Source organism: Engystomops pustulosus, chromosome 4 (genome assembly GCF_040894005.1).
Source record: "Engystomops pustulosus chromosome 4, aEngPut4.maternal, whole genome shotgun sequence".
NCBI lineage: Eukaryota > Metazoa > Chordata > Amphibia > Anura > Leptodactylidae > Engystomops > Engystomops pustulosus.
In genome coordinates this window covers 78,462,754-78,486,712 of record NC_092414.1, presented here as the reverse complement: position 1 = coordinate 78,486,712, position 23,959 = coordinate 78,462,754, and the positions used below count along the sequence as shown (strand labels likewise).

The 23,959-nt window shown below is 40.1% G+C and overlaps 1 protein-coding gene across 3 annotated transcripts in view; it reads right to left on the bottom strand.

The window, feature by feature from the left end:
• The window catches only part of CFAP54 (cilia and flagella associated protein 54), a 218,521-nt gene that overhangs the window by 66,578 nt on the left and 127,984 nt on the right, over positions 1-23,959 (bottom strand). For all 3 annotated transcript variants that reach the window (XM_072146463.1, XM_072146461.1, XM_072146462.1), the window contains exons 40-45: positions 19,863-19,962; positions 14,201-14,344; positions 11,679-11,876; positions 9,748-9,835; positions 1,941-2,138; positions 70-136 (exon numbers count right to left, since the gene is read on the bottom strand). In XM_072146463.1, the coding sequence (XP_072002564.1) occupies positions 70-136; positions 1,941-2,138; positions 9,748-9,835; positions 11,679-11,876; positions 14,201-14,344; positions 19,863-19,962 (795 nt within the window). The remainder of the gene's footprint in view (positions 1-69; positions 137-1,940; positions 2,139-9,747; positions 9,836-11,678; positions 11,877-14,200; positions 14,345-19,862; positions 19,963-23,959) is intronic.

Here is a 23,959-nt window from a genome sequence, read left to right as displayed (position 1 = left end):
TTATGTCATTTGTTTACAAATAACTTATTACTTGTCACCGAAATTCATAAAAACAAATGTGCTTCTTACCTTGAAAAGTAAAGCTGAGAGCAAGCAGCAATCTGTTCTTTTCCCAACATCTGATGTCAATATATATCTACAAAAATATACAAAACACAAATGTTAGACAACATAGACACAGGGAGTGAGACCTACTGTATATAGGTATATAAGTAGTGAAAATTAAAACTGGGACATGAGGCAGCAACCAATAAAAAGAAAGACCTTAAATTAGACTGCAAAATTGTCAATTATTCACAGCCAAGAGGATTCTGGGGGTTTTTTTTTGCTCATGGAATATGCTGAAGTATATGGGGAATTTATCTTGATGGTCTACCCTTCACATTGCACTTATGCCAGTGCGCTATAAACTGCACCAGGAATTGTCGCAAGCTACAGCTAATGCACTAGTGTTGGGCACGCCCACCCGGCCCACTGCCCAAAACAGCACGGCCCACTGAGCACTTGCCGTGGAGGTGATATAAGAACAATGAGCAACTAGAACAGTTTTGCTCTCAGACACTTCTGATAAGAGAGGCCCATAGATTTCCAACAAAAATAAACAAACATAGTCTTCCTATTACAATGTAATGTGGTTTTTATTAACCCCTTCACGCTCTGCGGCGGATATATCCATAAACAAACATATCAAATGCCACAGAGCTATGAAGGATGTATGAAGAGGGCTCACGGGCTGAGCCCTCTTCATACAGAGATGGGCTTTGCTGCATATTGCTTGCATCGATCGCGGATGCTAACCTTTTCTCTGCCGCCGGCAAAGTTGCAGACGGCACTTAAAACATGGCGCTGCATGTTTCTTCCGATCGTCGCTCACCCAAACATGGTTTCTGCAGATTCGTTACAATGAGCCAGTGGCTCATTTTAATGAATCATATGCAAAAATGCCATATACTGCAATACAGTAGCATTGCTCTATATGGTAGAAACGATCGGACCATCTAGGGTTAATGTACCCTAGAGGGTCTAAGCAATAGTGAAAAAAAAAGTTTAAAAAATGTAAAAAATTAATAAAATATATAAAAATTCAAATCACCCCCCCCCTTTCCCTAGAACTAATATAAAACATAATAAACAGTAAAAATCACAAACACAATAGGTATGTCTGAAATGCGACTTTTACACCTTTTTACATGACATAAAAAATGTAATAAAAAGTGATCAAAATGTTGCAGAGTCCTCAAAATGATAGCAATTAAAACGTCGGCTCACTTAGCAAAAAACGGCCCCTCACACAGCTTCGTACACCATGAAGTATGAAAAAATTATTAGCGTCAGAAGATGGCAATTTTTTTTTTTCGTACATATTTGTTTAATTTTTGAAAATGCATTAAAACGCAATAAAACCTGAATAAATTTGGTATCACCGCAATCGTACCGAACAAAAGAATAAAGTAGAGGTGTTATTTGGAGCGCAGAGGGAAAGTCGTAAAAACTGAGCCCACAAGAACGTGACGCAGATGCAGTTATTTTAAATTTTTTAACATTTGGAATTTTTTTCCTGCTTCCTAGTATACAGCATGGAATAATAAATAACATCACAGGAAAGTAAAATTTGTTACGCACAAAATAAGCCCTCACACAGGTCGGTACAGGGAAATTGAAAAAGTTATGGATTTTTGAAGGTGGTGAGCGAGACATGAGCGAAAAAACCCTGCGTCCTTAAGGGGTTAATGGGTAAATGTATGGTGTCGCTATATGTAGGGTCCCTGCATTTTACAAGCACAAAATATCTGCTGCCAAGGAGAAGTTTTCCCGTCCTATATTGTAAGATTTTATTTCTTCAGTATGTACCAGGAGAAGCTTTTATTGCTCCCCTCTGGGCACTAAACATTACGTGATAAATAAAAATAAATCAAGAAGTTTTTTTCTTCAATACTTACCGAGACATTTTAGCAGCAATGACGGCAGCCAGCAAACAACCCCAAATTCCCGCTCGGGAGAGAAATTTCTCACTGTAATCTTTAGATCTTCCATTGCTTATGCCGTCTGGGGAGCTATCAAGCTCTTGCCATGAATTAAGAGCATCAGACATGTTGAGCGTTTCATCAAGGGCCCGACACCAGCATTTGAAAGCAGCTCTACAACATATAAAATGCAAAAAAATATGACACTATAGGGGGGATTTAGTGCACACACAGCCAAATAAAATGCTTAACCTCTTTAGTTCTAAAGATGGAATAATGTGTACACTAGAGAAATGTCAATAGAGTGATTTATGTGGATATTATCCTGATGCTTCATTATTCTATCATTATAATGTATCATTTATTCCAAAAGTATTTTCACACATCATGTGTGCATTGGAGACAAAAAGAGCAGTTTTGTAGTAACACGAACATATAATAGGGAATATAAAGCATTTTTAAACAATGCAGGTTTATGCTGCCCTATCTGAGTGAAAACAGGGACTCTAATTTGAGTTACTTAATGGATCTATTGTCGAAGTTTTCATAAACCCCTGGGGGGTGTTATCTTTTTATTGCGCCTGTTTTCATGCGTTTTCATGTCACTAAATTGTCAAATTTGCCAATGTGCGCAATTTTTTTGAATACTCTATATCCATTTTTCAATTCTCCTACCATGCACTTCATATATCGCTAAAATCCAGAAGTTTTAGCGGGCCATTTACTTTAAGTCGGGACATTTGTGCATCTGTACATTTGTACATTGTCTTCTCTTGTTTTTTCTGGGTTTAGGACCTGCTTGATTTATCTTAGAGGTTGATATATAAAATTATATAAAATTATAAGACCCCCTAAATCTTATTGACGTGCGCTAATTAAAAAAGCTGCAATTTTTCAGCAAAACCACTGCATTTCCCTCCTTTCACGGGATAGGAAACACTTAGGAATCAGTTTTTGACTTTTTTGACAGACCTTAACATTTCATATGCCAGATTTAACAGTCTAAATCTGAATAAGCAGAAGAACATTTCGAAATTTCGGCATTGTTATTCTCCATTCCTAATCCTAGGTGAATATCAACTGTTCACTGCAATGGACAGTAGGTTATAGACCATCTTTGGCCATTCCTACAGGAGTTATCCCACCAACTTTCCTGGCTTTCACTCTTTTCCCCTTATACAGGGACGCTTCAGGGGGGTTTCTTCCTAATGAATTTGTTCAAGTGTAGGTGAAAGCCAGCATGATAGGAGTCAAAAGGAATCAAGTAAAGGGTAAGATAGTAGCTCAGGCCTAGCAAATTTCTAGAAAGGTTGACAACCAAGTTATAAAGTAAAAGGCAGTACAGATTCAGAGTCAGAGGCAAGCCTGGCGTTTTCCAGAAACATACGATTCCTGGTACAGAATCCCGCTATATATTATTTCTGGTAGGTGTGGAGGTAGTGATGATGTCACTTGGGGTACAATCAGACGACCACAATAGAAGTCTATGGGTCACGGTCATGTTAATAGGACATTCTGTATTTTGGCAGATTTGCAGCTGCTCATCTGCCTATGGAGGAAGGAGGGGAGAGGAGCGCTCACTCCTCCCCCTTCTAGCCCTCTGCTCGCCCAGATCCAGACAGGGCGAGCAAACAGCCCTCTGCATGTACAATTTCTTAGTATCATGGGCATTGCACAGATTTATGTATGTTTCTCTGTTCTGAAATATATTCTCTGTTTTGAAATATAAAGAGATGATGACATTGAAACTATGGACAACAATTCTAAATCCTACCTAATGCAAATTAAACTATAAGAAGAATTCAAAACAAACCAAATAAACATCTTAAATGAACCTGTAAGATATGGTAAATGGCAATGACAGACGCTACTGTAAGCACTAGATAAATATGACAGTCACAATGGAGAACATCTTTGTTGATAAATATCACACACAAAGTAGATTATGGAAGAAAAATGAATTGTCATTTCATAGGAAAATACTTTTGGCAGCGGCTCAAAATAATTTTGTTGGCTAATAATTTGAATATGCGGATCATCTGGAGCATATAAAGCAATGCCTGACCTGAAACAGAAAGGATTCTGCCCAGGTTTCATACCGTTACTGTACAGCTTACAACAGTGCAGGTCTCTTTTTTCCTTATCTAAAATAGACAAAACGGAATCCTCAGAATTTCTGTCATCTTCCCTTTTGTATATTGTTCCTTTTAGTGGCTTTTCAAGTAACCCAATGCTTTTAAAAGTTGGGAAAATAACTCATTAGACACATATGCATAAAAACACCATATTTTCATCTGAGCTGAATGCTGCTGACTGTAAGAAAAAATGGTTTCTCCATAAAATGTCAGTTTGTGTTTCTAATGAACCGAACTACAAGTACACATGGGCACATTTACTATGGACCTTGCACCAGTTTTAGACTTTGCATGTTGTTTTGCAAACGGCTTGTATTTTAGCACATATTTAAGTGCCAGCGCCACATACCGTATACACTTCAGTATGAGCCAAGGCCCCTAATTTTACCACCAGCACTCTTTAGTATACAGCCAGCCAGCCCCCTTTAGTATACAGCCATCCCCTTGTAGTATACAGCCAGCCATCTTTCTAAGCCAGTCACCTTTAGTAGCCAGCCAGCCCCCTTCATTAGCCAGTCAGCCCGCTTTATTAGCCTGCCCCTTTAGTATACAGCCAGACCCCAGTTTGCGCAGCAAAAAAAAAAAAAATTTACATACTCACCTTCGGGTTGGTCCTGGTGTTTGGCGCGGCTCCCCGATGCTCGACGCGGCTCCTCTTCTCCGCGATGCTCTGGTCCCCGCGACTGCTCTTCTGTCTGCTGTTACAGGCGCACACTATGATGCGGCCGCTAATGAAATCATAGTATGTGCCGGCCGGCAGAGCGCATCTCTTCTGGCTGTTACAGTAGACAGAAGAGGAGCCGCAGGAACTGGAGTATCGTGGAGAAGACAGAAGAGGAGATGCGCCGATATCGGGGGGCCACGCCGAGCATCAGGGGCGTGAGTATGTAAGGTAAGTATGTAAGTTTATTTTTTTAATTGACTTGTGTATAAGCTTGGCTTATGCACAAGTATATACGGTATGTAAAGGGGTCTTCCGGTACATGGTAGGACCGTGCACAACATTCATCATGCAGAATACAACAGAAACATGTCAATTGCCCAATGTTAAAGGTGCACCAAAAAAAAGGGAGCGCCAGATTCTTGTAACGGGTCACACAGACAAAAGAACTAAAAATCTCTTTGGGAAGAGTCCGGAGAGAGGAGTCTGTGGACTAGTGGACCCTCTGGCCCCCTTCTAAACTTGTAAAATTATGCTAACGAGCAAGAAGTAATATTGAGGTCTTACCAGAGCACCTTCTGTGCTTCTGATTCCAAGGCTGTTACACTGCCTCAGCCTCCCGCTTTGCTCCTTCAGCACTTTCCCCTCCCTCTGCTTGATGTAATCTCACTGCAGCAGAGGAGGTTTCACCACATGGTGGGAGGAGGGAAGTGCTCCTTCACATTGTAACAGTCTGTGAATCTGCATCCATTAGCATAATTTTAAAAGTTGGAACTGCAGAATAGGGGGCTTTGTTACCCCCCCCCCAGGAGCGCTTCTGTTGCATTAGCATAATTTTAAAAGTTAATTTTAGAAGGCATAGTCACAGTGCCTGGATGTATGAGTAAGTACCCCTAGTTTATCATGCTTGATTTTGATGGGAGATTTCATTTAAGCCTTATTAGTCTAAAACAACTTAAATTTCACATTGAGAACTCAACCAATGAAATTAGATAGATGATGGTGAGAGGTGATTATAAATGTCTTCCACCTTTTAAAGATTTTAGCTTTTGTGCCTCTAATTTATTCATGGACAGATATAGCAAGTCTAACTTTAGCAATTACCTGTTTCTTTGGACAACTTGCTACAACTTTATGGCTTTTTCTTGCTATTAACCTCTTAGGAACACATTTGGATTCAATCCTTGTTTTCATGCTTAGTTTCTGGTCATACTTGTATTCCTCAAACAGACGCTATTGTTTCCAGAGTTTGAACACAGGTCTCCAAAAGCTTGTTGAAATTCCAAGGCATCATCCACAAAGAAGTGCAAATAGTTTGTGCCCCTCTTAAAAAGGTGAAGCACTGTAATAATAATTCTCTGAATTGACTTCTGCACCTTCCGTGCTCCTATACGTTTGCTGGAGCAAGTCTATGCAAATCAATTCTCCTGACTTGGAACCACATCCAGATGTGAAGAAGTGGAGGAAGCTGCTTGAGTCACCAGCTTCTCTGAGCTGGGTGTGTGTCTCAGATGCCAAATGGAGTCATGAACAACCAATCCAATTGGATTCAGGAGCGGTATCTGGTCACCGCTAGTTCAATATACCCGTGCCTGTTATTATCTATACTGACTCTTGGTGATTGTGATATTCTGCTGTGATTCTGCCCTTTTGCTTCATGCTTTTGTACCTTGCTGCCATCTTGGCTTTGACCGGCTTTGTTAGACTTTGCCTAATTGTCTGTTTTTGCACTTTTCCAGAATAGGGTCCACCTACCATATGTTATTTACGATTCAGTGCAGTACAGGCAAGTAGGCAGGGACAAAGGTTGTGAGAAGCTCAGTACTTTTATATCAATATCTTTAGATTGTTAAATGGAAAAAGGTGATGATTCAGACCTTTGGATGTGTTTCAGTTTGGACTTGGTTTTGAACCTGTGGATACCTAGTAAGTTTATTAGGGCTGTTTCTTAAACCTCTCAATGTGCATTTATAAGAACACTGAACAGTACCAGTTGGTACCATGTTAATGATATAACCTTGGTTGTATTACTTATCTATGGTACATGTATGGTACATATGTATATTATGATCATTTTTTTTGTATTCTATGAGCTGTTTTATAAACTTTAGCCTTTTCAAGAGACCGCAGTCTTGCTAACGCCTAGAGCCCATGGCGGCCTTATAATGCCCCTGGAGTCAACCAGAACTTAGTGTTTGTTACAGTTTGTTACTAAGTGTAGACTTTGGGGAAGATTTATTAAAAGTGAGAGCAAAACTTTTCTAGTTTCTTGTGGCAGTCAATAAGAGCTCAGCTGTAATATTATAAACTGCTGTGGGAAAATAAAATCTGAGCTCTGACTGGTTTCCATGAGGTTTCGCACTTTTCATAAATGAGACCCATTTCCTTTTGAAGATATTGGGGGTCATCTATTAAGGGCCCGATTCCCGTTTTCCGATTTGCGCCGATTTCCCCTGAATTGCCCCAGGATTTTGGCGGACGCAATCGGATTGTGGCGCATCGGCGCTGGAATGCACGCAACGGAAATCGGGGGCATGGCCGAACGAAAACCCAACGGATTCGGAAAAACCGCCGCATTTAAAAAAAGATAAGTGTCGCGGAGCTTGCACTTACCTTCACTAGGAATAGGCCGGTGAACTTAAGTGCATTCCGATGCTCTTCAGCGCAGCAGCGCCACCTGGTGGACGTCGGAGGAACTACCTTAATGAATCCCGGCCGGACCTGAATCCACCGCAGAGAATGCGCCGCTGGATCGCGAATGGACCGGGTAAGTAAATCTGCCCCAATCTTTCAGGGATTTTTTTTTTACAGTTACGGATGTACTCTTCTTGTTATTGGTAAATGAAAATAACGGGACGCTAGCTTTCCTATCCGCCCGACCCAGGGTTTCGCGCTGGGTCGGGCGGATAGGAAAGCTAGCGTCCCGTTATGTGAATTTGTGATATGCGCATTTTTAATGGACTCTCGTGAGTATGATGAACTGAAATAAATTTTAACTTTATTGGAACGTACCACACCATCTGCCTGCATATTTTCTTCCAGCTCCAAATATAATTAAAGGAGGAGAATGAGAGTGCGATGGTGCTAGTCTGAATGGTGACATACTTTCAGCAGGAGAAACTGAGGATTGGTGCTGTTCATCGATGTTTTAAGATGGAATAACGAGGGAGAAGAAGAATATTTGGAGCTCCGGTCATAGTGAAATTATTTTCTCTATTTCTGTGAAATATATACAGTGGCTATGAGTATTCCAACCCCTTTACATTTTTCACTTGTTTCAGCCAATTGGTAAGATCACTTTGCAATTTGCACAGCAATGTAGATATTTTTGATCATTTATTATCACACATGGTCATAAGTATTTAGACTCTTTTCTGTGACATTCACATCTAACTCACATGCTGTCCATTTACTTCTAATACTCCTTTATTGGATTCCAGCTTGTAAAATAAAACAGAGGGAGGACTCCCAGACTACAAGAAATAAGATTCTCTGGTCTGATGAGACATAGACTGAACTTTTTGGTGTCAATTCTAAGCAGTATGTGTGGAGAAAACCAGGCACAGCTCATCACCTGCCAAATCCCAACAGTGAAACATGGTGGTGGCAGCATCATGCTATGGGGGCCTCAGCTGCAGGGACAGGACAACTGGTTGCAATTGAAGGAAAGATGAATGCAAGACAAGTAAAAATATATCCTGGATGAAAATCTCTTCCAGAGTGCTCTGGACCTCAGACTGGGGCTAAGGTTCACTCTCCAACAAGACAATGACCCTAAGCACAAAGCCATTCCTGACTTTCCCAGCCAGAGCCCTGACCTAAACCCAATTGAACATCTCTGGAAAGACTTGAAAATTGCTGTCCACCAACATTCACCATCCAACCTGAGGGAATTAGAGAGATTCTGCAAGGAAGAATGGCAGAGGATCCTCAAATCCACGTGTGAAAAACTGGTTGCTTCATTCCCAAGAAGACCCAAGAAGGTTAGCAAAAATATCTACATTTCAGTCTTTTTCCAGTCAAGATGGTTGCTGAGTGTATATAATGAGCAAAAAAAGATGAACTTTGGTTGCAATGAAACATGTACCTACTGTATATTAACATTAACAACCTATATATAATAAATAACACTTTTCATCAAAGCTATCAAGGCTCTATGCACTTTACTGATTAGCTCTGTTTTAAGGTTATAACAAAGAATACATGGCAAATGGAAACGCACACAAAAGGAAACAACATTGCCTTGTATCCTTAGGTTCACAGAACAGTTTTCCAAACATTTCCTAAGTGTTTTTATAGAAATGAATTTCCAATGCAGTGGAACAATGTAATGGATTATAGCTCTTATCTGTATCCTTGATTACCAAATTGCTATATTGAATATAGTACATTGGAAGTAATCGTGTTTTCCCACTATGCTGTTAAAAGCTCTATAGCAAGAAATTAAAAAAAAAACTATTCAAAAATACTGCAACAAGGAGTGATTTGATGAGAATTTTACTGGCACATTTATCTCACTTTCATCTTATGTTAATATTTCACATATTTTCAGCTGCTCAGTAATCTATATAAATATTAACCACTAAAATAAATACTGTAATACAACTACAGGCAGTTCATGGGTTACGTACATGATAGGTCCCATAGGTTTGTTCTTAAGTTGAATTTGTATGTAAGTCGAAGCTGTATATTTTATAATTGTAGCTCCAGACAACATTTTTTTTTGCCCCAATGACAATTAAAGTTTCAACATTTTTTTGCTGTAATGGGACCAAGGATTATCAATAAAACTTCATTACAGACACCTTACAGCTGATTATTGCAGTCTGGGACTATAGTAAAGAATTCACAGAGCTTCACCAGAGGTCACAGTGGGCAGAGGGGTCCGTCTTTAACTAGGGGTCATCTGTAAATCGCGTCTCCTTAAGTAGAGGACCGTCTGTATATAAATGGTCAACACCTATAATTACCCAGCCTTCCACATTACCTTGTATTTCCTGCATAAAGGTGAAGATTGCCAAGTTCATGAAGTGCCTGAGCTTTAAGACCTTGTTGTCTGTCTGAATGAAGGATTTCTAGTTCCCAGAAAAAAAAATAAAATCAGTTGTTTAGGTACTAAAATTGATGTATAATAATCAGACCTTTAAGTCAATAGTATTTCAGCAAAATCTTAGGCTTGGTTCACATCTTTTTTTTTTAACAGAGTCAGCATGTACACGTGGAAATATTCTGTGTCCATAGGCTTCTAATATCAGATGGAGACCAAAAAAGAGCTCAGTCATCAATCAATAGTATATTAAATCGAGACCTTGGGGGAGCTCCAGTGATGTAACTTACCTAATATGGACAGTTTTGTTAGGAGGGGGAGACCCTGAACAGCAGTAAATCACATTCATCTGCCAATGCCCACTTTTGCTAAGACCAGCCTAGCATTTTAACAGTCTTTCACAAGTGAATGGAGCATTGGAGAAGCAAACACAGTATCATTCTTATTTTTACACTACAGAATTGGGAACAAGTGATCAAATAAATACGTCTTAGCCTACATTCACACGATTGTTGGGGGACGTATATATACGGCCACCATATATACGCCCCCCATAGGCCGGCAATGGGAGCACGACCACGTACAGAGCGGTGTGGTGCAGCACACGTGCGGCACTGTACCGTTCCATACCTGGGAAGAGATAGGACATGTTCTATCTCCTCCCTTATTATGGCGCCGTGTGCCATATATCTCTATGGAGAGGGGCGGGGCGAGCAGCACTCACCCCCTCCTCCTCTCCCATGTGCCGATGTGTGCCCGCTGTGATATGGTACTGCGGGCACACGTGTGTGTGAATGCAGCCTGGGTTTACATTACGTTTTTTACATACATTTTTGTAAGGATATGTTGGGAATCCACCCGACGTGTCCTTACATACTGTATGTCACAGACATATCCGACTGTATGCTTATATGGTGGGATCGGTGACTCCTCCTCCTCCCTGAATGCAGGCAAACGAGTGAACACTGGCAGCAGCCGGTGATTGGCTGCTGCCGATGTTAGGGGTGATCCCCCAGTGACGTCACTGTCCTTATATGGAGAGGGATATTTCAAAGACAGACATAGAACGGTCACAAGGATCCTGCCTAATAATAAATAACCCCCAGAGACTTTAATGGACATACACACAGAGAAGCAAAGTATTCTGCTTTTTCATTCAACTTTCTACATAAAACATGTTTTTTTTATTTATTGACAGTCTCTGGTAGATGCAATGGGAATATAGAAGTGGTTGATGTTTTCCAGAAAGGTGTACACTGTTTGGCATGATGTGAATTGTGTTATGTTTCAAGAGCAAAAAATGATATATTTAGAAAATAAATGAATAGTGTGGACATCACAATTACACATTGCTTCCTCTTTCAATATGCATATTGCATAAAGCGACAAATGAAACTATGTTCACCTCGTCCTACTATGTATTTCTCTATAGGACCTTTCATTATAATGGTCACCGACTGTTTTGTCGGCTTTGAAATAAATTTGCAAACAAATGGACATGTCAGTAAAAGATAAATGATGTATTGGCAAGTGCATGGCACACTATGACAGGCTGCAGTGTCTGGGCTTACAAAGTACAGCGCTGGATGTGAAGCAGAATTGTTTAGCACTGATGAGATGAAGGATTTAATGAATGATAAAGCTATAAGCCTGCATGCATACTAATCTTTCCCTCAGGTAACAGCATATGATGATTGAAGCCCCCTCCCCTTCATCAGGGTGATTAAATTAACTTGATAGATTTGGGAATATTTTGCCATCACTGTCCAGCTTTACAATACTTATTGGATGTTGAAGACATTAATCCCCATCCTACAGATTAATTGATCTAAGAATGTGGCTTGTTATCAGTCAGAAAATAAATGCCTTACCAATAGTCTTGTCATAGGAAGCTATAACAACTGAAAGGTGTGAGGGAGGGATTGCTTTGTTTTCAATAGAACACACAGATATAAACTCCTCTTCTGAGAGGTCAGGGGGGACCGGGCCATGTGCTTGCAACGCACCACCAGAAAAGCCAACTTTTCCATGGGATGGTTGTAGACTGCTCTGCTTGTCTTGTAAATGTCCTGAGAAGAAAAGGAAATAAATAACAGTAAAATAAAATATACTGTAAGCATGTCTATGTACAAGCCAGGATCTCACAAATTATAGAAAGAGGGAAATTACTGCCATCTACCATTGGTTTCCATAGGCTTACTATGTTCAAAGACAACCATCAATCCTTTCTAGAAAAAGAAGTGAATAAAAAATACAGAACATAGATTTTTCTAATTCAGGAACACTTAATCATAGATCCAGGCACTGTGACTGTGGTAATCGTCTTATATTTGTTATCCAAATCAACATTAAAAATAATGTTACTGAGCCGAAAAGACTCCTTGGCATGTTACCAGAACCCCTTGCGCTGCAGAGTTACAGGCTGTAACTTTGAAGGAGCACTTCCCCCCTCCCGCTGTGTGCTGACACTTCCTCTGCTGCTGTGATATTACATCAGGCCATGGGATGGGGAAAGCTCTGAGGGAGCAGAGGGGGAGGGTGAAAGAGCTTGTGCAGCTGCAGCACGGAGAAATTCTCATAGCCCTGGAGCACCTTCGGCTCATTTGCATTATTTTAAAAATTGATTTTAGAAGGAAGTAGGCCATGCATAATAAGATTACCATGGTTACAGTGCCTGGATTTATGAGTAGGTGCCCCTGGTTTATAATGCTTGATTTTTGATGGTAGATTTCCTTTAAAGGAATTGTTTGGGACAGAACATAAATATAACACACACCCCAATACTTACCTCTCTCTGATGCTCAAGTGCAGTGTGGCAAATCCCATCGCCACTGGTCTCTGTTTGTATACAGAAGCTCAGCCAATGAAGTGCAGGAGAGAGGTGAGCATAGGGTGTGTGTTATTATCAACAAATACATTAAGATCATGTTGTACACAAGCCTATGACACAGATATGAATACCATTTATAATGTAATAATTCTGTGGATCCGTATTGTAGACTTTTACACAGGAGTGAACAGTCATTTTGGCCACTTATGTGGGATGTATACAAGATACTAAATACTTTAAAGGAAATCTACCATCAAAGGCAAGCATGATAAACAAGGGACAATTTACTCATAGATCCAGGCACTGTAACTGTGGTATTCTTCTTATATTTGTTATCCATTGCCTACTTCTTTCTCAAATCAACTTATAAAATTATCCTAATGAGACAGCAGGGTCGGGGGGCTGCATTACCAGAGCTGTAATGTACCATGATTCAGCTTCACAGGGTGTTACATTGTGTAGTCACAGTACCTAGATAGGGTGAGATTTATCATAAGTGTTTTAGAACATAACTGTTCTAGTGGTCTGTGACAACAAATCAGAGCTCAGCTTTCATTTTATAAACTACTAATTGGTTCCCATGGACAACCAGAACAATTCTGATAAATCTCCCCCTAGGAGTAAGTGTCCCTGGTTTATCATGCTTGATATTAATGTTAGATTTCCTTTCATTTACATTTCACAAAATCAAAGGTTAATTCCTAGTTGCTTTTATTAATTACAGAATATATATGACTGATGCTTGGAGTGTGCTGCATTTCCTGTTATGTTGACCTCTTGTAATTGTCAATAAAGATACTTTTGTAACTTGCTGAATTATTTTGCGCCATGCATTTTGAGGTTGTAAATAATTCTGGAAGAAACTAAAAAGCTAACCCATGTGCTGTATGAGGTTGCTGTCTGCGGAGGCACCTTTATGGCTGCACATACCATAACAGATTACAATAGTGTGGACTCAATTTCACTATATATTAGTTGACCCATGTAGAGTTGAATCCAGTCAACAGACTGACACAGATGTATAAAACATTTCCATTACTGTCGCACTAGATCTTTGTATACTACAAAGTACATGTCAGTGTATAAGTAAGATTGTCAACTTTTCAAGACCATGGGGCTCATTCACTAAGGGTCCGAACGCCGCACTTTCGTGGGGTTTCCCGAATATTTCCGATTTGCGCTGAATTGTCCCGGGATTGTGGCGTATCAGTAAATGTAATGTGCCCCAATATCATTTTGCAACATTGGGGCAGATTTATCAAGCTGTCTGAAAGTCAGAATATTTCTAGTTGCCCATGGCAACCAATCACAGCTCAGTTTCATTTTACCAGTGATCATGAATATTTTAAAGGGGAGCTGTGTTTGGTTGCCATGGGCAACTAAAAAAATTCTGACTTTCAGACAGTTTGATAAATCTGCCCCATAGTCTCACAAAGTCAATTGTCTGGATATGACACAAAATCAAACTGCTTTAATAAGAAAATGTCTACTTAATTTGAGCTAATTTAGGGTATATATATATTCACTTTTATTATTACAATACACATTTTGTGTTTTGTGTACCTTGACCATAAGCTAGAAACAAAGTGAGTAGTTTTCTGCTGTGTTTCAGTGCCCTGCTTGAGTATCTTGATTTCTGTAAACTTTCACGGAAGCAAGCAAAGGTATCCATCACATCCAGGGGAACACATGTAAGTGCACTGAGGTCTGCAAAAAGAGGAAACATAAGGCTACGTTTATTTAAGTGTCCGTGCCAGTTTTCTGTTTGACTTTGCACCGAAAAGAAAGTTTAAACTGCCTGCACATGTATTTATGAAGTGTTTGTGGCAGTACTATATTGTTTTGCGGCTGCACCGTGTCCACCGCACCCTGAAATTCTGAACCTAAACGGGCGTTCTGCTGCCGATTCCGACTGTGTGTGGTTGGCTTACTTGGCTTAAAAATTGTCACACCTTTTCTAATGAGCTACACTTTTTTTTAACTAGGTTTTGCCTAAATGCTGCAATAAAGCTTTAAATCGCATTATAAATACAATGCAAGGCATATTTACCTGCTATTCTTATATAGACTGAGACAGAAATGTGCCACAGTTAGTTCTGTAAAGTACATTCAACATACAGTTCAATAAAAGCCAACATGCAGACAGTGGTCTCTGCAGGATGCTGTATGTGGTCACCTGGTGTCCCTGTGGATTTAAGAACCCAAATATAGCAATATACTGCAGGTGTTGAATGTGTTATTTTTAAAGCATAGTAGGTCACATTTACTATAGGCCGTGCTCTGACTGGAGTAGTCACGCAGGTAGATAAAAAATAACTTTTATTGGAAAACTATTTAAAAAAGACCCCAGTGTGAAGTAAACATACAATGTACCCAGAGTGTCCGATGTATTAAATGACACTCTTCAGAGAAAGAAGTGAGCTACATATGACTGCAGATATAGTTGAATGCTGCGGACAAGTTGTGGTAATTCACTTCTAGTGTGGGCAAAATGATCAGGGTTAATGTAGGGGCAGTTTGTGTTAAGCTGCCATACGACACCTCGGTACAATGAGGTCGTATTACCTCTAGCCCTATTGCCCACTCATCAGCTCAAACTAGCTACGGATAACTTTAGTCTCGTAATCCCATAAGCTCAAGCTCTACGTGTTTCGCCCAAGATAGATGGGCTCATCAGGAGCCATAGAGCTGGGATGCAAAACGCTGACGTGTCTAATCTAGCATACAGACAGAGACAACACAAAACATAGAACGCCGGCGTCCTGATGGTGGGCGCTGGCGTGTAGTAGTATAGGCCGTGCGCAGTGCAGTTTTCTGTCGGACTTTACATGCTCTTATTAGTGCAAATTGCATGCACAGGTATTTAAAGAGTTCTTCTGCCCCAAATAGGTGGCGTTCCAGTGCTCAGTTTTAAGATGCAATGTCTGACAGAATTGTGTCGCACCTGCTCATGTTAAAGGTGCACCAAAAAAAAAGTGGTGCACTCTGTCTGAGAAGCGCAGGGGGCACCAGATTCATGAAGAACGTGCACCAGAAATCCTGCACACGACACAGGCAAAGTGCATTTAGTGTAGTTTGCACTGATGTTAGTTGAGGTGCCCCAGTATGTTCAAACAGGCAAAAAGCCTCAAGTTCCTACTCAAATTTGATAAAATATACTAACCCAAATGTATTTATTGCAATTAACATTATATTTTCATAGTTAACCTGACATATCTATTTTCATACTGTGTAGGTGGAAACCAAATTTAATGTCTACTTACAAAAATAATTGAAACTTTATGACAGCCAACTGTGTAAGGATGACAAATAAGATTATAAAATGATAACAAATACTGATATTATCTGTATAAAAGACTTGATGAAGTTTTATGGCTACATAAATAAGGTTCAATAGTGTAGGCGTACAAAATGGAACAGTATCAATTGGTTAGGGACTAATTTGGATTATTTTCATCCTGATAGGACGGTTATATTCATACATGACAATCCTAAATAAATCATGAAAGTGGTTAGCAGTACACATCATTGCCTTCCTTCCACATCATTACCTTTATGGTTATTAAAATACATTTAAAAGGATTGTCCGCTTTTAGGAAATAATTGATACTGGTTGTGTAATGAAAAGTTATACCATATTTCGATATCCTTTCTTTATCGATTCCTCACTGTTTTCTAGATGTCATACAGTGAGCCGTGCACCTGTGTGACATCATATGACACAGTTATAGGATGGACTCACATCTGCATTTTTATTCACATCACTGAACCTATTTTGGCTTGTGGACACATACAGATTAGTTCTCTTCCTCACTTTAGGGATTTTGCACCTTACTGAATAATTCTTTTTAATGGGCTTTTTCACACTTCAGTTTTTTTCAATGATCACTTTTGAACCTATTCTTTTGTGTTCACTATCAACATTGCATAAGTGTGGAAAAAACTGAATTGTGAAAAATCCCATTGAAAGGAATGGGTCAGTAAATTTGTGACAAATCATTGAATCCAGGAATAGAAGAACAATCTGTATGTGTCCTTAAGCCAAAATGGGTTCATTGAAAAATCCCTGGTGTGAAAAAAACGCCAATGTGAAAAAATGAGAAATTAATCAATTAAAGTTTCTGTTGAATGTCGACCAGCAAATATCTAGAATAAAGTGTGGGAATGATAGAGTGGAAATCTAAATATAGTGGAAAATTGTACAACTTTTCATTACACAAACAACATTATTTCCTGAAAATGGACAAACCCTTTATCTGTGTGGTAATGCATTAATAGTATAAATAAGGCAAAGCAACTTATTTATTAAAACTTTGTGCTTAGTTTCTTAAGATTTTTAGGATCCTCACGTTTGGAGAGTTGGCATAAACATTTAAGTGGTTTTCCATTGATGACCTACTTAGGATGGAATAGGATTGGTATCCGATCAGTGGGGGTCTAAAGCCTAGCACCCTCATGATCAGCTTATGTTAGCAGCTGCAGCAAACTATATTATGCAGGACTGGAGGCAGGCAGCTCGTTACATTAGGGGACAAGTGTTGTTACCTCCATCAGTTTGGTTTCCAACTAGCTGTCGGTATTGAGGTACATATTTAATTTTGTGACGCCTAGCCACATATTTCTGTCCATTTTCTGTCCCGAGCGACCCAAATGTGTTCAGCAGTCAGAGAATTTGCTGAGCAGGCTAGACCAGGAACAGGTTACTGCAGGTCAGCTCCCATAAACTGCTCAGTGCAACTCAGCTTCTGATCACGTTTTCTGGTAGGCCACATTTTTTAAAAGGAACCTACCACCACAAATTTACCTATAAAGGTAGATTGGATGGTAGGTGGATCAATAGGACGTCAGGATAGCCCTTTTAAGGGCTAATCCTCATGTCCTGCACTTTTTTGATAACTTTTATTCTCGTAATATGTACATTTTGTAAAGAGGTTACTGGGTACTGGGGCGTGGAGTAGCCAGAGCTGAGGCTACACGGCGTGGCTACTCCATGTCCCAGTAGCCTCCTTGTTCCTCCTACCCGAAATCTTCAGCGCGCAGCTACAAGGAGCTTATCCGACGAACCTGCCGTCTGCGCATGCACAGAACAGCAGGCCCGTGCCTGCGCGGTCACTGCTCCGAAGATGGAGCTGCACAGACAGCAGGTTCGTCGGATGGGAGGGGCAGCTACGAGGAGCGTGCGCCGAAGATTTTGGGTAGGAGAGACAAAAAGGCTACTGGGGCTTGGAGTAGCCATGCTGTGTAGCCTCAGCTCCGGCTACTCCAGGCCCAAGTAGACTCTTTACAAAATGTACATATTAGGAGAATAAAAGTTATCAAAAATGTGTGGGGACGTGAGGATTAGCCCTTAAAAGGGCTATCCTCACGTCCTATTGATCCACCTATCACCCGATCTACCTTTATATGTAGATTCGTGGTGGTAGGGTCCCTTTAAGAAAATCTACCATCATATCAATGATAAACTAGTGACATTACTTATAGATCCAGGCACTGTGAATGTGGTAATCTTCTTATATTTGTTTTCTATAACCTTCTTCCTCCTTAAATCAACTTTTATCTGAGCCAGAAGGGCTATGGGCAAGTTACAGAAGCCCTCTGTGCACTGGATTCACAGGTTGTTGTTACACTGCAGCAGTCTCACCTCCCCCCTGTTCCCTCTGTACTTCCTGTATTCTCAGCAGCCGGGAGATCAAAGTGGGAGGGGGAAGTGCTACTTCACAAGAACAGCCTGTGTAACTCCAACACGGAGCGCTTCTGAAAACATGTATATTGCCCCTCTGGGTTCATTAGCTATATTTTAAATGTTCATTTTAGAGGAAAGGAGCTCATGGATAACAAATATAAGAAGAAGATTACCACAGTCACGGTGCCTGGATCTATGAGTAAGTGTTTTTCATGATGGATTTTGATGGTAGTTCAAAAAACAAAAAAAACTAGAAATACTCTCCTCTTCTCCTCTTGATGTTAATCCTGGCACTGTTCTGTACTCATAACTCCCATAGATGTGAATGGAGAGCTAAGCATATGCTGCCCTTTCTCCATTCACTGCAGCCATGGTACAGTTGGATATACCATAAATTGGCAATATAAAATGGTTTTCTTGTTTTATTGTAGTTAAATTGAACGTAAACTTAATCATTATATACTTCCAAGATCTTGTTTGTCAAAATGTATTTAGCTTGTATTTAGTTAAAGGAAATCAACATTTCAAAAACAAAAAAACCTAGAAATACTCACCCCCGCTCCTCTTAATCTTGGCGCCAGGATCACCTACAAAAGAAACTTAGAATTAGCAGGCCGGAGAGAGGGGATAAGATCTCCAGTGCTCCGGGCTGCTAATTATGCACAACCAAGCACCCCCTCTCCCATGCTGGGAGCACTCCAACCATCTAATTATACGTTTCTTTTCTAGGTGATCCCAGCGTGTCAAGACTAGTGAAGGAAGCACCGGGATCAAGATTAAGAGGAGCGGGGTGAGTGTTTCTAGGTTTTTTAGTTTTTTGAAATGGTTGATTTCCTCTAACTCTCTCTTGCCCAAGCTAAAGACATTTTGACAAACAATATCTTGGAAGTATATAATGATTAAGTTTAAGTTCAATTTCACTTCAATAAAACAAGAAAACCATTTTATATTGCCAATTTATGGTACATCCAAATGTACCATGGCTACAGTGAATGGAGAGAGGGCAGCATATGCATAGCTCTCCATTCACATCTATGGGAGTTATGAATACAGTCTAGAGCACTTGTTTAGTTTATAGGTGTGGGTCCCAGAGGTAGAGCACACACCACTTACTTGATGGTGTGTGTCACCTCTGGCAGGATCTCCTTTTCATTTAGCTTCTTATGCCCAGTTTTTTTTAAAAAAAAGGCTTTTAACGATATGCAAATGAGTCTGTTTTGTCTCCGGATTCCATAGGTGTTAATGGAGCCTGGAGCCCCTCGGGCTCACCTGCATCATTTTTAAGCCTTTTTTCTTAATAGCTAAAAGAAGAGCAAATCCTGCCAGAGGGGGCACACACTAGTATGTCAGTGTCCTTGGTTTACAATCCTTCATCCTGGTGGTAGATTTCCTTTAATATGGCATGGTATACCATGGTTATGTATGCCAGTACACTCCATATAAAGATTACGGTGGTGCAGCAATAACATTACATGTTTTTTTCCCTTTGGATACAAATACATGTTATATAAAGAGATGTAGTTCAACTCCCACCCAAATTACCAATGTGTCCTCTCTGATCAATATCGGCTCCAGAGTTCCTCGCTTTATTGCGGAGTGTGCTGGCATGCAGTTGTTTTCCGATGTAATTCCTGCAAAGCATCTAATGAGAACAGAAAACATTTCTGAAGGCTTATGTTAACAAATCTCTTTAGCAATTTATGATGTACATGTTCTTCAAATACCATAATGACAATGTTGTTTTATAGATAATTCAGTGTAGGAGAAGACAGACTGATGTTAATCTTATGCTTTAGTAAAAATATCATAAGTAGAATTCATGTTTTCCAGGGCAATCTAACACAACAGAAAATCTGTGTTATGTTCTTTTTATGTTAACTAGAAGGAAAGGTTATTGCAAATAATATGTTTTTATCAAAAGCAGAGAAAGCAACAGGAAACATTCCTCATATCTGACTAATCTGTTTATATATAGAAAGCAAAGAAAACAATAAATGCAACTTATGACCTTAAACTGACAAGATATATGATTATAACCCTACGATGTGAAGAAAGCAAGGAAATAAATAAAGTATTCATTTTTACTGCTGTAATCTAATGAGATTGTGTGGCTCCAACGCTGACATTTTATTATACAATTATTGTATTACGGGTGCTTAAACTTTTTGGGCCCCTAGGTCACTCGTGTAACACACCCACTGAGCCGTCTGAGCAGTTTTTATATGGGCTACTCCACTTTGTGACACCATATTTTTAATCCTTTATCCCATGTATAGGGATCTTGTCTTTGCTTTCAGTCACAATTGCTACCTCTCTGAGCAGTGTAGGTGTATGTGACAGGAAGGACAAAAGGTGTTTATGTGAAGCATCATGGATCAGGGATTTGGACAAGATACCTTCACAGGATGCTAGTACATAGGGTACCTTTGACTATCCCATTTACTAAGGTGTATGTTTTCTGGGGGCCAAAATGTACTTCCTGGCAATATTTTGTATTCTGTGAAAAAAAATTCCAAAGGCAATGAGAAAAAATGGACCATTTTCATGTCCTTGGTCCCATGCACACAAATGTGTAGAGAACATATTAAAACCGCCCTACATACGTCCAGCATACAGCCCCATGCATTCCACTGGGCAAAATAGCCATCCATGTACATGGCCGTATTGTCCACCATACCGTACCGTGAGCGAGACGTATTAAAATATAGAGCATGTCCTATTTTCAACTGTATTTTCGTTCCATACAGCCCATAGAAGTCAATGGGAACATATAAAATACAGGCTAAATATGTGCTGCATATGGCTGTGCAGTATCCACAACCAGTCAATAGTCAGCCATCATTTTCCGGCCCACCATATTTTATATGGATACAGTGCCATGCGGTGCAATACGTCCCATGTTTACAGCCAGAATACAGCTATTTATACAGAACAGAAAAGACCATATGTTCGTGTGCATGAGGCCTTTATTTATGCAGCTTTCACTGTGCAGTCAAAATAGGGTCAATCCAATCAGTGATACTAAAGTTTCATAGTTTTTGTGATGTTTTACATTTAAAAAAATGTTGAAGCTTCTGTATCACCACCTTCTGACACTTCTGAGATTAGATAGAGCTGTGTAAGGGGTAGTTTTTTGTAGTTTATTTTCCCCATATGGGGAATGTACATGTTTTTTACTTATATTTCTGCTTCATACTTCAGATGGTAGAATCATCCTGGTAGGTTTCCTTTAAGCATTTCCTTAAAATAATTTGAGAATGGATGCTGCCTAAACAGACGTTCAATTTAATCTTACCTTCTACTCCCTGCAGATTTAGCAGGTTTGATAAGAAGCAAATAAGTTAGAGCCTTCAAACAAGAGCAGGATTTATTAACAGATGCATAAATCTTACAAACCAAAAAGTTATGTTGCTCAGTTAAATTTTAATAAATTTTAAACATAAAAGTGTGGGTCAATTATTATTCAACCCCTCAAACCACCAGAATTCTGTTTGGTTCCCCTAAAGTATTAAGAAGTAGTTCAGGCACAAAGAACAATGAGCTTCACATGTTTGGATTAATTATCTGTTTTTCCAGCCTTTTCTGACCATTTAAGACCCTCCCCAAACTTGTGAACAGCACTCATACATGGTCAACATGGGAAAGACAAAGGAGCATTCCAAGGCCATTAGAGACAAGATCGTGGAGGGTCACAAGGCTGGCAAGGGGTACAAAACCCTTTCCAAGGAGTTGGGCCTACCTGTCTCCACTGTTGGGAGCATCATCCGAAGTGGAAGGCTTATGGAACTACTGTTATCCTTGCACGGCCTGGACAGCCTTTGAATGTTCCCGTGCCGAGGCCAGGCTTGTCCGAAGAGTCAAGGCTAACCCAAGGACAACAAGGAAGGAGCTCCAGGAAGATCTCATGGCAGTGGGGACATTGGTTTCAGTCAATATCATAAGTAACGTACTCCACCGCAATGGTCTCTGTTCCAGACGAACACGTAACGTACCTTTACTTTCAAAGCGTCATGTCAATGCTCGTTTACAGTTTGCTCATGATCACTTGGAGGACTCTGAGACAGACTGGTTCAAGGTTCTCTGGTCTGATGAGACCAAGATTGAGATCTTTGGTGCCAACCACACACGTGACATTTGGAGACTGGATGGCACTGAATACGACCCCAAGAATACCATCCCTACAGTCAAGCATGGTGGTGGCAGCATCATGCTGTGGGGCTGCTTCTCAGCCAAGGGGCCTGGCCATCTGGTCCGCATCCATGGGAAGATGGATAGCACAGCCTACTTGGAGATTTTGGCCAAGAACCTCCACTCCTCCATCAAGGATCTTAAGGTGCTTCATCATTTCAGCTTCCAACAAGACAACGACCCAAAGCACACAGCCAAGAAAACCAAGGCCTGGTTCAAGAGGGAAAAAATCAAGGTGTTGCAGTGGCCTAGTCAGTCTCCTGACCTTAACCCAATTGAAAACTTGTATAAGGAGCTCAAGAATAAAGTACACATGAGACACCCAAAGAACCTAGATAACTTGGAGAAGATCTGCATGGAGGAGTGGGCCAAGACCTGTGCCGGCCTGATCAGGTCTTATAAAAGACGATTATTAGCTGTAATTGCAAACAAGGGTTATTCCACAAAATATTAAACCTAGGGGTTGAATAATAATTGACCCACACTTTTATGTTTAAAATTTATTAAAATTTAACTGAGCAACATAACTTTTTGGTTTGTAAGATTTGTGCATCTGTTAATAAATCCTGCTCTTGTTTGAAGTTTGAAGGCTCTAACTTATTTGCTTCTTATCAAACCTGCTAAATCTGCAGGGCATTGAATACTACTTGTAGGCACTGTATATTGCCGCAATCATTTAATCTCCTTGTAGCCACACACAAATACCAATACTTTTTCCTGTGCTGACCACAGCGTAGCCTGAGCATAAGGCACAATGCTTACGACTGCTGAATTGGATGTATGACTGATGTGCCCAATTATTGAGCTTCAGCACAGAATGGCTGCAAGAAACTACACAGTGACTAAATAAGAGTGACCACATCTTTATATTGGCACTGAACTAATAAGCTGAAGCAGAAAACAAGAAAAACTATAGTAATGAAGCAAGTATTACTGTTTAGTTCTCTACATGCCCTCAGAACTTTAAGGGGTTGGCCAATAATAAGAAACTTTACCAGGGTAAGTACAAGACACTAATAGACTGACCCATTGTACTTACCCTGGTGAAGTTTGTTTGTAGCTGCTGGGAGCATCAAGTCATGTCGCACACCAACAGCAGGACTTAGGACATGATATGGGAGGGGTGATCATGGAGGGGACATGCATATAGTAATGACTTCACGGCCCCCTCCACTATATAGGCAACCCTTTTAGGGTCTTGCACTTACCAACCTCTTTACAAAACATTTCTATGTCATCTAGATGTCTTTCCTTAAACCAAAAAGTTAAACAATAAATTATAGTAGGCATAATCACAGTACATTCTGTTTTACCCGCTGCTGTTTGGGGCCCCCATTTATTCTCTGTTAACATGTGACTAGTAAATTTCTGAGTAATGACGGAAAAAAAAAATTACAGTGTACAGGACTGTAAGAGAAACTGCAATGTGGGAAAAGTGCCTGGCATAGTAA